This window comes from Thamnophis sirtalis, unplaced genomic scaffold, assembly GCF_051295495.1.
Source record: "Thamnophis sirtalis isolate CommonGarterSnake01/CBP01778 unplaced genomic scaffold, rThaSir2_p1.2 scaffold_5, whole genome shotgun sequence".
In the NCBI taxonomy this organism is placed as follows: domain Eukaryota; kingdom Metazoa; phylum Chordata; class Lepidosauria; order Squamata; family Natricidae; genus Thamnophis; species Thamnophis sirtalis.
This window is the reverse complement of record NW_028261385.1, coordinates 3,683,720-3,697,068: the sequence shown is the minus strand read 5'-3', so window position 1 is coordinate 3,697,068 and position 13,349 is coordinate 3,683,720. Positions and strand designations below refer to the sequence as shown.

At 50.8% G+C, this 13,349-nt stretch overlaps 1 protein-coding gene across 13 annotated transcripts in view; it reads left to right on the top strand.

Annotated features, from left to right (window-relative positions):
• CELF4 (CUGBP Elav-like family member 4) overlaps window positions 1-13,349 on the top strand; it is an 861,219-nt gene that overhangs the window by 830,267 nt on the left and 17,603 nt on the right. For all 13 annotated transcript variants that reach the window (XR_015696625.1, XM_087715271.1, XM_087715270.1 and 10 more), the window contains one exon: window positions 6,868-7,035. Coding sequence is in view for 12 of the 13 variants with exons in the window: in XM_087715271.1 (XP_087571397.1) it covers window positions 6,868-6,995 (128 nt within the window). In the remaining variant the exon portion in view is untranslated. The remainder of the gene's footprint in view (window positions 1-6,867; window positions 7,036-13,349) is intronic.

Genomic DNA, 13,349 nt, shown 5'->3' with positions numbered 1-13,349 from the left:
TGTTTGCTTTTGACAAGGAATAAAAGCAGAGTCAGAACATTGGATACTTCCCACCAGATTGCGGTGCGTCTGAGATGGCAGAGGTTGAAAAATTTGATATGTGCAGGCAGTCCTTTACCTACGACCATAAATGTCCCTGCCACATTGTGATAAAATGGGTTGGTTATATAACCCAACAGCTCCCAATCTTTTGGGTACCAGGAACCCGTTCCATGGAGAGAGGTTTTTCCGCAGTGGTGCGTTCTAGATCCCGTTGCAACTGGTATGCTGCAACGGGGCCCGGCGTCCACCACCTGCACATGTGCAGCATGCGCCCACTGTGCGCATGCGTACTTACCACTCACAATGCTCCAGCTGCTCGGCGGAGCATTGTGCATGCACCTTGGTGCACATGCGCAAAATTCCTGATCAACTCAAATACAGGTAAGGAGGGCGGGTGGGCCCTCAGGAGCACCGTACCAGAACGGTAACTGCTGCTCCCAGCAAGCACCGGTACGCCCAAACCGGGGCATACCGTTCAAATCCCATCACTGTTTTTCCGCGAACCAGAGGGGAACATAATTTCACATGCTGCCCAGGGGTGGGTTTCCACATTTTTACTACTGGTTTGTTGGTCATGGCTAGGTGTGGGGCATGTGACTGAGTGGGTGTGGCCAACTTGACATCATTCACACCCACACCCACTCCGTCACATGCCCCCCCCCACTTAGCCACGCCCACCAAACCGGCAAAAATTTATTTTTGCCCAGCTGGGAGGCTGGCAAAGAAGACTCTCTTTCCCCGCTGCCACCGAATGGTCCGTGTTGTCCCCCTACGGACTGACGTCACAGGATGGAAGGAAAGAAGCCAGTCTTGGGAGAGACCTTCCCTCCCCACCATCCAGAGAACCCGTGCGTGGGGAGAGGAGGTGGGCTGGTTTGAACATGGGCAGGTGTTTTGTGGCCAGTGTTCTTCACTCGTTGGGGTGCTCCCCTTCGCCCTTGGTGGCGGGGGCTGCTTTATCGTGCGCCTCCTTCCTCACTCGGCTGCTATCTCCGGGATGCCAGCGGGGCAAGAGATGGAAGGAGAGGGGCCAGAGAAAGAAAGGAGGCGCGCAATAGCATAGAGTGAATGTGCTCTTCTTCGCCCTTGGCTGCTTAATTACGTACCTCCTTCCCTTGCATGGCTGCTATTAAGGGCAAGCAAGGGAAGAAGAGGGGTCGGAGACAGAAAGGAGGTGCACGATAGCACAGCTATCCTTACCGCTCACCGCCGCCACCCATCCTATATGGAGCATTGGAGGCGAGGCCGGTTCCACCTGCTCACCCGCCAGTCCATCGCTGTCCCGGCTGGCTTCCCAACTGACCCAGCAGGGCCCGGGTTGCAGCCAGTGGGGGGGAGCGCCCTGCCAGCAGAGGCTCCGCGTAGACAGTGAGGGAAGGGTGCAGTGGCAGGGGAGGCTGGCCATCCCCCCCAAGCCGGCTCTCAGAGGAAGGAGGCAGAGATGCCGGCCCAGGGCTCGCTCCCTTACCACTCGCCGCTGCCACCCATGCTGGATTGTCCCGACTGCTTTCCCACTGCTTTCCTGGCTGGCAGCCTAGCTGACCAGGCAAACGGTGAGCGAGGATCCCCCTCAGCATTTTTTCCCACCAGTGGGAAAAGTGCTGAAAGCTCACCATCTCCGCCCCTCCCTGCCTGCCATGGGGAGGGGCGGCTGCAATGTCAGCGGCTTCGGGAGATGCTAGCCAATGGGGAGGGCAGGTTGGCTAGTGTAAATGCTTACCAGTCTGTGGGCAGGAGGAGGCAGTTCTGTGGATGCACGTGGCGAAGGCGAGGTAGGGCGAACATCAGAGTGAGTTGGTTCAGGGGCATGGCCAGCCAGCCATCACTACTGTTTCAGCGACCCATGCCCAATCACCACTACCAGTTCTCCTGAACAGGTCCAAACTGGGAGCAACCCACCTCTGGTGCTGCCTGCTTCCCATGGATGGGGCTTCTCTTGTTTGCGTGGCCCAGTTTCTAGCATGTTGTGGCCCAATGCCGGTTCACGGCCTGGAGTTGGAGACCCCTGATGTAACCAACCCACATTTATGACCTTTTTTTGGTGGCAGTCATTCAGCAAATGGCGTATTGTTAACCCATTGTTCACTAGGCTGCAGTTTTGCCAAAAACTGGAAATAAGTGAAGGTTTTCAGGAAAACCACCTTAAAAATGTGTGGCCATCAGATGCTGTAAACGGCCATAAAAATAGTCATGTTTCTGAGTGTCCAAAGGTTGATTGTGTGATTTTGGAGGGGTTCTGACTGTCGTAACTTTGAATCTGGGTCAGAAGTAGCTTAAAGGTAGGTTCGTTGTAACTTTGAATAGTCACTAAGGAATGGGTCGTAAGTCGAGGCCTACCTAGAGACAAAAATATATATATATTTCCTCTTAGCTGAACAGGTCTATGATTGAGAAAATAATTTGGGAGGAAGATGATGTTGACTTGTTGAACATGAGCTACTGGCTCCAGGGATGACTTTGGAGGTGGGACAGGTAGGAACAAATTCAATATGGCGGCCATGACTACATGTCAATCACTTGAAGCCCTGCCCCATTTTAGATACACCTGTTCTGATCCCCCCTCCATCCAGTAACGAATGCCGAGACAAGCTTAGCTGGAATGCCACAACACTTTATTAGCAGGAAACATAAATCTTTGTGGCTGAAAGCCCAAACACGAACGAACAGATAAAGAACCTTGGCAGCAACCCAGACTCCGACAGATTCATATAACAGCTTCTCCAGCGTTGATAATTAAGTTGAATCCTGCAACCAGACTCCTCCCAAAGTCCCTCCTTATATACTATCTTGAGAGGAGCCTAATTACAACCACCTGGGCCAATTATCTTCTGTATCTGCATAGCTGTTCTCTACGTCGATCTGCCCACCGTTGCCAGGCGTCCAGGACCACCTCCCTTGTCTCTTCCCCACTGCTCCAAGGCCTGACATCAGGAGCACACTCCCTTTGGCTTTCACCGCTGCTCCATGCCTCAGGCGCCTCCTGGTGGCCAACCAGCTCTCTGATCCCTGCTCGGAGTCGGAACCCTCTCCAGGGTCCTCCACATCTTCCAGAGCCGACTCATAGCGCCCCTCGCTGTCGGAGTCTGTTTGCAGCTCCAACGGCTCCTGTTGGGCCACAACAGTCACCTGTAAAAATGGGTGGGCCTTCCATCATGTGATCAGAGCCACCATCCCCTCCAGGGACGTCCCTGAACAGGGTCAGAACGTAGTGATTACAATTTGCGATTTCTGTGTCGATGCGGGTAAAGATTCAAGATCGCAACGGTCAAGTTGTCTTCTCGCGAGTTTTAGACCACGTCAAATCCTGAAGATTCAATAGAGCCAAGGGGGTCTTTCCCTGCAGGGGACAATTCCTGGACCCTTTTCAGAACACAGCTCCTGGGGTGTCCATAGAGAAGTCATACAATTCAAGATGGCAACCGCAGCCATTCAATCATAGTTTTCCCCCCCCACTCCATTTCTAATATGTATGGCGTGATTGTAATCACGACCTTGATTTTTTTCCACCTCCAAATTGCAAACACTCCTGGCAGTTGCCCCCAATGGGAATGTTTCCTGCCATCTTGAGGTGGGACAGACATAAAAAATATTAGTGTGCGCCTTAAAATAGGTTTCACATAGTTGTTGTTTTCTGTTCTTTTCCGTGTGCTGGAATCCCTAATTTGGACTCCAAATCCATGATACACTCTTGGTCCCACCATTTGTCATCCCCATTCAATCCACCCAGCCATCAAGGTTCACCTGTACCCAGGATGGCGAATCTATGGCACACATGCCACAGGTGCCACGCAGAGCCATTTCTGAGGGCACGCGAGGCATTGTCCTGTCAGCTCCAGGGCGCAAGCGTGCCCTGGCCAGCTGATTTTCGGCCTTCCCTGAAGCCTCCGGAGGGCGAAAAACAGCCCAACATACAAACTGGAATTTCGGGAATGGACTTCCGATGTGTTCCCTGGGCAATTTTTCACCCTCCGGAGGCTTCAGGGAAGCTGTCAGAGGGAGAAAAACAGCCCCACGGGCAACCCAGAAGTCCATTCCTGAACTTCCGGTTTGCGTGTTGGACCATTTTTCACCCGCCACAGGATCCTACAAAGCCTCTGGAATCTGGGGAGGGCGAAAAATCCACTAGAAATCAGGAAACAGGTCGCTTCTGGCCTCCAGAAGGCCTCGCGGCGGGGGGAGGCTGGGAAGGCCATTTTCGCCCTCCCCAGGTTCCAAGAAAGCTGTGTGCGCATGTGCGGGGCAGCGGAGGGGGCGTCACGGCGCATGCACAGGGGGAATGGCAGGGGGGTATTAAATTATGGAGGTGGGCCCACCCGTGTGCGTGATAGCATGTGGAATGCTTTTGGCACCCGAGGTAAAGAAGGTTCTCCATCCCTGGGTGTTATGTACCAGTGTTGGAAAACCCAAAACAGGAGTGTAGATTGTAGATTGTAGATTGTAGAAGTTTATTTATATGCCGCCCTTTTCCCTGGGGGGACTCAGGGCCGCTCACAACCCAAAAGGGGGGGGGAGACAAACTTTTAACATATAAGACAATACATAATTAAAACACAACATTCATACCATTCGGGCGGGTTACAGTCTTAGCCCCAGGCCTGACGGGATAGCCAGATTCTGAGGGCTGTGCGGAAGGTCTGGAGGGTGGTGAGGGTACGAATCTCCACGGGGAGATCATTCCATAGGGTCGGAGCTGCCACCGAGAAGGCTCTCCTCCGCGTGGTTGCCAGTCGGCATTGACCGGCAGATGGAACTCGGAGGAGGCCTAATCGATGAGATCTAATAGGCCGCGTGGAGGTAATTGGCAGTAGGCGGTCTCTCAAGTACCCAGGTCCAATACCATGAAGGGCTTTATGGGTGACAAGTAGCACCTTGAAGCGTACCCGGAGATCGACAGGTAGCCAGTGCAGCTCGCGGAGGATAGGTGTTATGTGGGTGAAGCGAGGTGCACCCACAATCGCTCGCGCGGCCGCATTCTGGTGTGTGTGTGTGTGTGTGCCGGAAACTAGAAGAACAGCCACCGGTGTGCATGTACGCACCGGGAGAGAATTATCTTCCGGTTTCTGGTGCATGCATGAGCACTGGCCACTTCCTCTTCCGGTTTCCGGCCCGCATATGCAGGCATGAAAACCAGCTTGCCGGTGCACATCTGCATGCTGGAAACTGGAAAATCAGCTTCCCGCCGTGCGCATGCACACCAGGCTTCTGTTCTTTGGGTTTCTGGCACTCCCATGCGTGTGAAGAACCCCCTGGCCACTGCACCAGAACCGAGAAGATTAATGGGCAATGGCTCGTGTGCCCGGAGAGATGGCTCTGCGTGCCACTTCCAGCACACATGGCATAGGTTTGCCATCAGAGACCTATACAATGGTGGCCTCTACAAATGCTAATCTGCTAATAAAACCACCAGCTCTTTTGGTGTACGAGAACTTGGTGGACCAGTATTTTTGGGGTGGTCCAGACAGTAAGAACGATTGATTAGTGGAAGAGCTTGCTTCCTGGAGTTGAGCAGGGGGTTGGACCAGAAGACCTCCAAGGCCCTTTCCAGCCCTAGGATTCTATGTTAATATTATTATTATTCTTTGATTGTTTTATTTAGGAGATTTATATTGCCGCCTATTTGCACGTGGCAACTCAAGGTGTCTTACAAGAATATAAAAAACATCATATAAAAAATAAAACTAATAAAAGAGAGAATAAATGAATAAATAATACCGTGTGTCCCCAAAAATCAAACAGGGTCTTATTTACTTTTGAACCCCCCTGAAATAAGCGCTTGGCCTTATTATCTGGGGAGGTCTTACTTTCAGGGAAACAGGGTAATAAATAATAAAATAACTCTCTTCCCCGGCGACAACACATCACATGAGCCATTTGATGGGCTACATCCCGCTCTGGCTTCGCTGGCAGAACCAGGTCTTTGCGCCTTCCGGGCGACTGTCAGAGAGGGGACCATTCTAATCTCATGGGGGGGACGATGTTCCAGAGAGAGGGAGCCACCACGTAGAAGGCCCTTCTTCTGGGTCCCACCGGGTGTGTCTCCCTAGGGGATGGGATCCACAACATTCCCTGCCTCCCTGCTCTGGTGGGCCGGGTAGATGTGTCTGGCAAGAGAGAGTTTTCCTAAGATCACCTGGTGATCTTAAAGCCATGGAGGGCCTTAATGGTGACAACCAGCACCTTGAATTGCCCCCAGGAAACAAATCGGCATCCAATGCAGCTCCCGCAGGAGAGGTGATAAATGTGCACATGTGGTCTGCACAAAACCACACCGGCCGTTGCATTTTTCACCCACTGCAGTTTCCAGATGCTTTTCAAGGGCAAGCCCCATGTAGAGCGCATTGCAGTAGTCAAGATGGGAAGTGAAATTTATGTTCTAATTTGAGGTGGACACCCCACTGCGACCCATTAAAAGTCCCCCCTGGCAACACTCCTTCCTTCTCTCCTCTGTACGAATAACTCCAGCGGAGGACCTGTCCCTTTCAATGACCGTCTGGGGGTCCATCTGGCATCTCTCCATTCCTCCACCCCAAAATCAAACTTTTCCATGGCTTGCTTCCCATCCTCCCGCTCCCCCAGCTTTCAGTTGAGGCGAACGCTCGACCCATTCCATTCCCAACGCTGCTCACCCGAACCCGCCATGACATTGTCAGAAGCTGGAGTTTTCCTGCATCAAGCGCCGGGAGGGGAGAGGGGGGCAGCTCCTTGTCTCCCCATCCCCACCCCACCCTGCCGTTCCATGTTCATCCTTGACGTGATCTAGCGTGGGATGGCCCCGTCGCCCCATTTCAGCTGGTTAAATCCTGCACCTTCCTTGTGTTTTGACAGGCTTTGTGAGTTTTGACAATCCTGCTAGCGCCCAAGCGGCCATCCAGGCCATGAATGGCTTCCAGATTGGGATGAAGAGGCTGAAGGTCCAACTGAAAAGGCCAAAGGATGCTAACCGTCCTTATTGAAGAACGGTGGGAAACACTGGATAAGCAAGGTCTAGCACAGGTAACTGCTGGAGGGGTGGGGGTGGCCGGCCAGGAGCATCACCCGTTGTTCCGTAGCGTCTCCTGTGTTGTGGACACCAATGACTTCTAACCGCTAAGATTCTACCTTCTAGAACAGGGGCGTCGAACTCGATTTCACCGAGGGGCTGCATCAAGGTTGCGTTTGATGTCAGCGAGCCGGGGGGACGCCTGTGGTGGCACGAGCGCCCTCTCAGTGAAAACGGGCTCTCAAGCTGCGTTTCTGGCCGCGACAGCCTCGTGCAGCCCTCTGTCAGAGGAAATGCAGCTCGGGAGGTGCGGCCACAGCCCTCCTGAGGTCTATTTTCAGCTGCGACAGCTTCCGACAAACCCTCTTGCCAGCAAAAACACAGTTCTGGAGGGGCCCCCACAGCCCTCCTGAGCTCCATTGTGGACTGTGATGGCCTCTTGCAACTCTCTGCTGCCGAAAACAGAGCTCGGGAGAGCCGCCCGAGTCTCTCATGAGCTCTGTTTTCGCTGGCAGAAAGCAACACACGCCGGTCCTTTCCTGTTTCCAGGGCAACACCATGGACCAGATCTAAGCACCCCATGGGCCGGATCCAGACCTTGAGTTTGATGCCCCTGTTCTAGAACCATTTCTGAAGCACCTCGAGCACTTGACTCTATGGCAGTGTTTCTCAACCTTGGCAACTTGAAGACGTCCGGACTTCAACTCCCAGAATTCCCCAGCCAGCGAATGCTGGCTGGGGAATTCTGGAAGTTGAAGTCTGGACATCTTCAAGTTGCCAAGGTTGAGAAACACTGCTCTATGGGGTTGAGGCATTGCAGTGGGTTTATAGTGAGGGAGATACGAGGCTGGCCTGTTGTTGTTGTTTTTTATATATTTCTTTGTGTTTTGTTGCTGTTGTTTGTTTATTAAATTTCTATGCTGCCCATCCGACCTACAAGGGCATTCTGGGCACCTTCCAAATTATACAAAATGAGTGGAAAGTCATCCACACATTAAAAATGAGCCAATATTAAAAAGGCAATTATATACTGTACTTAAACCAGGCCTACAAGAGCCGAGAGACAGATGGGACAATCTGTCTTTTTATCCCGGGGGTGTCAAACCGAATTTCATCGAGGGCCGCATCAGGGTTGTGTCTGACCTCGGAGGGATGGTGTGTGTATGTGTGTGGGGTGTGGCCAGGGGTGTGGCCAGGGTGGGCGTGGACGTCACTCATCCATTTTTGGCTGCAACAACCTCCTGCAGCCCTTTGCAGCAAAAATAGAGCTTGAGGAGGCCTTACACTGCCCGCCTGGCAGGAATGAAATACTACCAGTTTGGACCAGTTCACCCAAATCAGTAGTTAAAAAAGTGCTCCTGGTTCAGCCAAACCAGTAGTTCCGACTATCAGCTGTGCATCAATCAGCTGTGCTACACGATTTATATCCTGTTTTCTAGCAAATCTAAATTGTACGGCCCAGCTATTCCCCCACCCCTCGCTGTTCTATTTATCTCTGCAGACTCAGAAAAAGCTTCTTAATCCTCCTTTTTCAGTGCTTCATGGTAACACGAAGCGAACCGGTAGCAAAGCGAACCGGTAGCAGACTTCCGAGCATTTCATCCCTGTTGCCAGGGCTCTGTTTTCGGCAGCAGAGGGCTACAGGAGGCTGTCGCAGCTGAAAACGGAGCCCGGACGAGCCACACATGCACCTCCCAAGCTCCATTTTTGCTGGCAGGGGCACCACGGGCTGGTCCTTTGCTGTTTCCAGGGTGGGCCCATGGGCTAGATCAAAGCACCCCATGGGCCGGATCTGAGTTTGACACCCCTTTCTTATCCAATCATCCACCTCCATGGTGAGGTCTTCTTATCCCATCAGCCACCTCCAGTGGTGTGCGTCTCCCTCAGGGCCCCAGGCCAACTGGCAAAACCAGGTTTTGAGAGTCTTCCAGAAGGCCAAAAGAGAGGGGTCAGTTTTCACCTCCAATGGTAGAGTGTTCCACAGAGATGGAGCCACCGCAGAAAAGGCCCTTCTCCTTGATTCCATTGACTCTAGCTCCTTACCAGATGGGTTCTATACCAGACCTCTTCCACTGGCACACGTGGGGGTGGGCTTGCCCCATTAGCTCCTCAGATACCCTGAACCCATGCCACAATTTTGCATTTCTCAGCACAGCCTCCTTGTTGCAAGTTCCCTTTTCGAATCCACGGTTAATCCCTGGTACCAAGTGGGCAATTTCGAAAGAGATTCCTTGCAACTTGGCACTAAAAGCAATGAAGGAGTAATTTCCAGATCTCCATCCAAATCTAGATTAGCCCGGGAGGCAGAGTTCAATTCAATGTCTGAGACACACGTTTATTGAAAGCTGGACAAAGAGGGTGTCAGAGTTCCAAATAGCATCCGAAATTAAATCAGAGTCCAAGGCAAAGGATTCCTCAAAGTTCCAATTTATGAAGAGAGCCATGTTGGCCTATCTGGGAAAACCTGAATCTGAAAGCTTCCTGGTTTCCCCACCCAGTTGAAAGTTCAAGATCTTGCCCCCACACCCACAAGTCCATCCCATGGTCCAATCTCCCACTCCCGTGCTGGCAGTTCCACCCATCCAGTTTCGGTCAGGTGTGGAGGTGCAGAGACAAAGGATAATGACCTTGGCTTTCTAGAAAGAATGTTGTTATGGCTACATCTCATCTAATTTCATACCTCCCGTTTTCCCACAATAGAAAATGCATAGCAGAAGAATAGAAAGTGCAGCAGGTCAAAGATTCAAAAGACAAGATAGCTGCAGGCCTGACAGATGGCTCCTTTGTCTAGCTTTCCTCCCTTAATGTTGGAAGAAACCTGAATTATTTTATTCAGCAGGCCTTTCTGCTTTAGGTGGTTTGTGTGGTTACCCAAGCAAGAAGACAGCCACTTGTACAAAAGTAGATAAAATGCCCCCAAATTCTTCAATATTGTGGCTTGTCCAATACATTTCAGAAGCGTATTTGGAAAGAAACCTGTTTAGGAAACTCAGTTGCTCTTATTTCCGGTTTCCTGTCATCCTTCTCCTAAGCTATGGACAGTTACACATGATGACAACTTATTTATCTTCTTTAATTTGGCCATTTCAATACCAGAGTTTTGATCATCAATGCTCATCTCCATCGCTGTTGGTTAAAAGAGGGGAGAGGTACGTGTTCTGACAGGCTTCTCAAAAGCCCGAAGCCGACTCCTCGTCCTGATAAAACCCCTTTTGTTTAGCTTAAAGGGAATTCCACTCCAGCAAACTCCCGGCCAACAGTCTTTCCAGAGATTTCACAACTACAGACTTTGATCAGGCTTGGAGAGCTGCCAGGCCGATATCTTCCAAACGCCACGCTGTAGCAGCAATTACTTGGCAAGACGTCAGGAACAGATTTTGACCCTAATGAATTGAACTAATTGTCTCCTGCAAACTCCACTCCCCTTTCGCTCCTCTTTATTCCATATGGGAGGGGCCATTCACCGTCCACCTGTGGCCTTACTTCCAAATCGACCCCTGTTCTTTAGCTGTTCCCTTAGTCTAGCAACTCTGTGCATGAGCACACTGGGAACAGGCTCCAGCTGTTCCTCTGCCTCCCTGATGTCTGACTCCGTAGGCAGCTGATAACTGTCAGACGGCTCTGGCCCCCTCTCTGCCTCTGACACAGAGCCCTCGTCCGAGCCTTCCCCGGACTCCAGGACTGGCCCATCTTCCTCCCCAACCTCTCACTGTCTGTATCTTCTGCCAGATCTGCTGGTCGCTGGTGGGCCACAATAGTACAGTACAGGCCCTTGGGGAATATCCCCTTCACAATTGCTCAAGACAGAGATGGGAACTGGAGTCCCATTCATTGCCGTGGGGTGGGTACAGTTGGCGGTTTATGAATCTAGAAGCTAGTAAAGGAACCCCTTTGGACTTGGAATAGTTACGGAAGTAAGTTAAGTATGCAGATCTGGTATTATGAGCACATCCAAACATTTTCCATTCTTTGCGTAGGACAAATTTTAGGATGTGAACATTAAGGGAGGGTGGGCTCCACCACGAGGGTCTTCTGAACAGCCTCAGAAAGCATGGTTTGAGAGTCTTGGTGGTGAATGTAGAGACCAAAATGGTGAAACTATCTCAGTGTTTCAAGGAATTTTCCAGAACATAAACTTTGAAGGCATCTCAAGAGGTTCGGAGTTGTTAGCTGTGCCTTTGTTTTAACTGTTTTCCTTCTATCGGAATAAACCCAAACTGCTGTTAGGTAGCATTGTTGTATTCTTCATCCTTTACCATAGTAGTAACTTTGACAGTTGGGAAGGCGAGCAGACAGAGAGGAGAGAATTAGGAGCAAATAGGTAGTAGCAGAATGTGGACTTGTCTCAAATCTTGGTTGAGTAGCACTAAGGGTTTGCTAAGAGCCATTCTGACACTGATGTGGTGTATTTGCTCCAAAGGTACCACCAGTTCCTGCAAAAATACCTAGCAGATTACTCACACCTTCTTCTACTAGGAATAGGAACTACTAGTTGGAATCAGAGTTGTGCTGTTGCCGTTGAATTTTGTCCTTTTCATAAGCTTGGCGTGAACGTTCAGGTGTGAGTATGGAGACAGAATGATAACAGAACATAGCAGAAAAACAGAGGTGGAAGGGACCTTGGAGGTCTTCTAGTCTGATCCCCTGCTCCAGCAGGAATCCCCGTGCTATTTCAGATGAACAATGTCCTAGATAGACCTCAAATAGACCTTCTTCTGACTTCGACATAATAGTGCAATTTCTAGAAGAAACCCCTAGAATTTAAGAATCTCCTTTTCTGGTGCAAAGCTTCTAGAAATGGACAGATGTCCAAGTGAATACTTTTTGATTCCTCCCAAAAGCAAACTCTCCACATTGCAGTTTTTCTAGGATACCTTCAGCAGAGGCTCTCTCTGGCCTTGCCTGCTCTCTGCACAGGTGCTATCTCTTTTTTCCAAATTCTAAAAAGTGACCCCATTTCCGCCAGATCTCTAGGAAGCCATCTTTCCACAGTAACCTACAACACTAGGATTCAGGCGTGGGATTCAGCCAGTTTGGATGGGTTCAGGCAAACCGGATGCTAATTTTACAGTTGTAAGGACTGGCTGGCCACGCCCCTCCCAGGAGTCTCCAAGCAGCCTGTTTTGGAACCTCCAAGGGCAGGGCCTGCGTGGAGGTTCTCGGCGGGTGGAAAAATGGGCCTCCTGGAAGTCCGGAAACAAGCCCATTTCCCGCCTCCAGAGCCCGGAGGAGACCGTTTGCACCCTCCCAGAGTCTCGAGGAAAGTCTCCGGAGCTTGGGGAGGGCAAAAAAGCCCTGCCTCCCGCCGTGGTGCAGGAGGCCGAGTAGGCGATGCCCACCCAGCAACTGGGTAGAGAACCGGTTGCTAAAATTTCTGAATCCCACCCAGTGGTGGGTTTCAAAAATTGTTTGAACCTACTCTGTGGGTGTGGCCTCCTTTGTGGGAGTGGCTTGCTGGCCATGTGACCGGATGGGCGTGGCTTGCCGCCCATGTGACCGGATATGAAGATGCCGACGACACTTGTCAGAACCACCTTAAATCCCCTCACACACAGCACTGGCATGCATAAGAATAGGATGAAAACTTGTTTTTTAAAAGGCATCTTTGGTTTGCATTAAAACAACTTCAACACACGCAATGTTCTGATTGCACCACAAACGCAGTAGTCATCCTTACCTTCCACAGAGGCACTGAGTTTTATAAATATGAGCATGATAGTGTAGAATAATCATATCCAAGGATCTCTGGTGGGTTTCAAAAAAGTTTGGAACCTCTGGGTGTGGCCTGCTTTCCGGGTCCACTGGTGGGACCTCTTCTAACCGGTTCGATAGATTTGACGAACCGGTTCTACCGAATAGGTGCAAACTGGTAGGAACCCACCTCTGATCCCACCTCTGCTAGGATTCCTCCGTCCAACCCAGGAAGTAATCAGTTCCAGCTTAGCTTCCTCAAATCCTCCCCAATCAGCTGCCTGCTCCATAGTACCGCTAGGGAAGTCAAGGTGTTTGCGCCATGATTTTCCTTCCAGGGGTGGGGGATGAGTTGAAGACTGTGTGACGTGTGCATGGAGGGAAGGGAGGGAAGAATGGGGAGCGGGGGGAGAACCATAGCAATAACAGGAACCATAAGGATAATGTTGACAAGCACTCCATCAAGCTAAGCACTCCAAATAATCCCATTAGCAGCATCCTTTAATATGCCTCCATGCCATATTTGAATGCAGATCTGTTTCTTGTTTTTCAGCGGTAAGAATAATTACCTATTTGATTGATTCATGCATTAGACAAATTCATTTATTTAGACTCCGTAAAGCCTAGCCAAAACTAA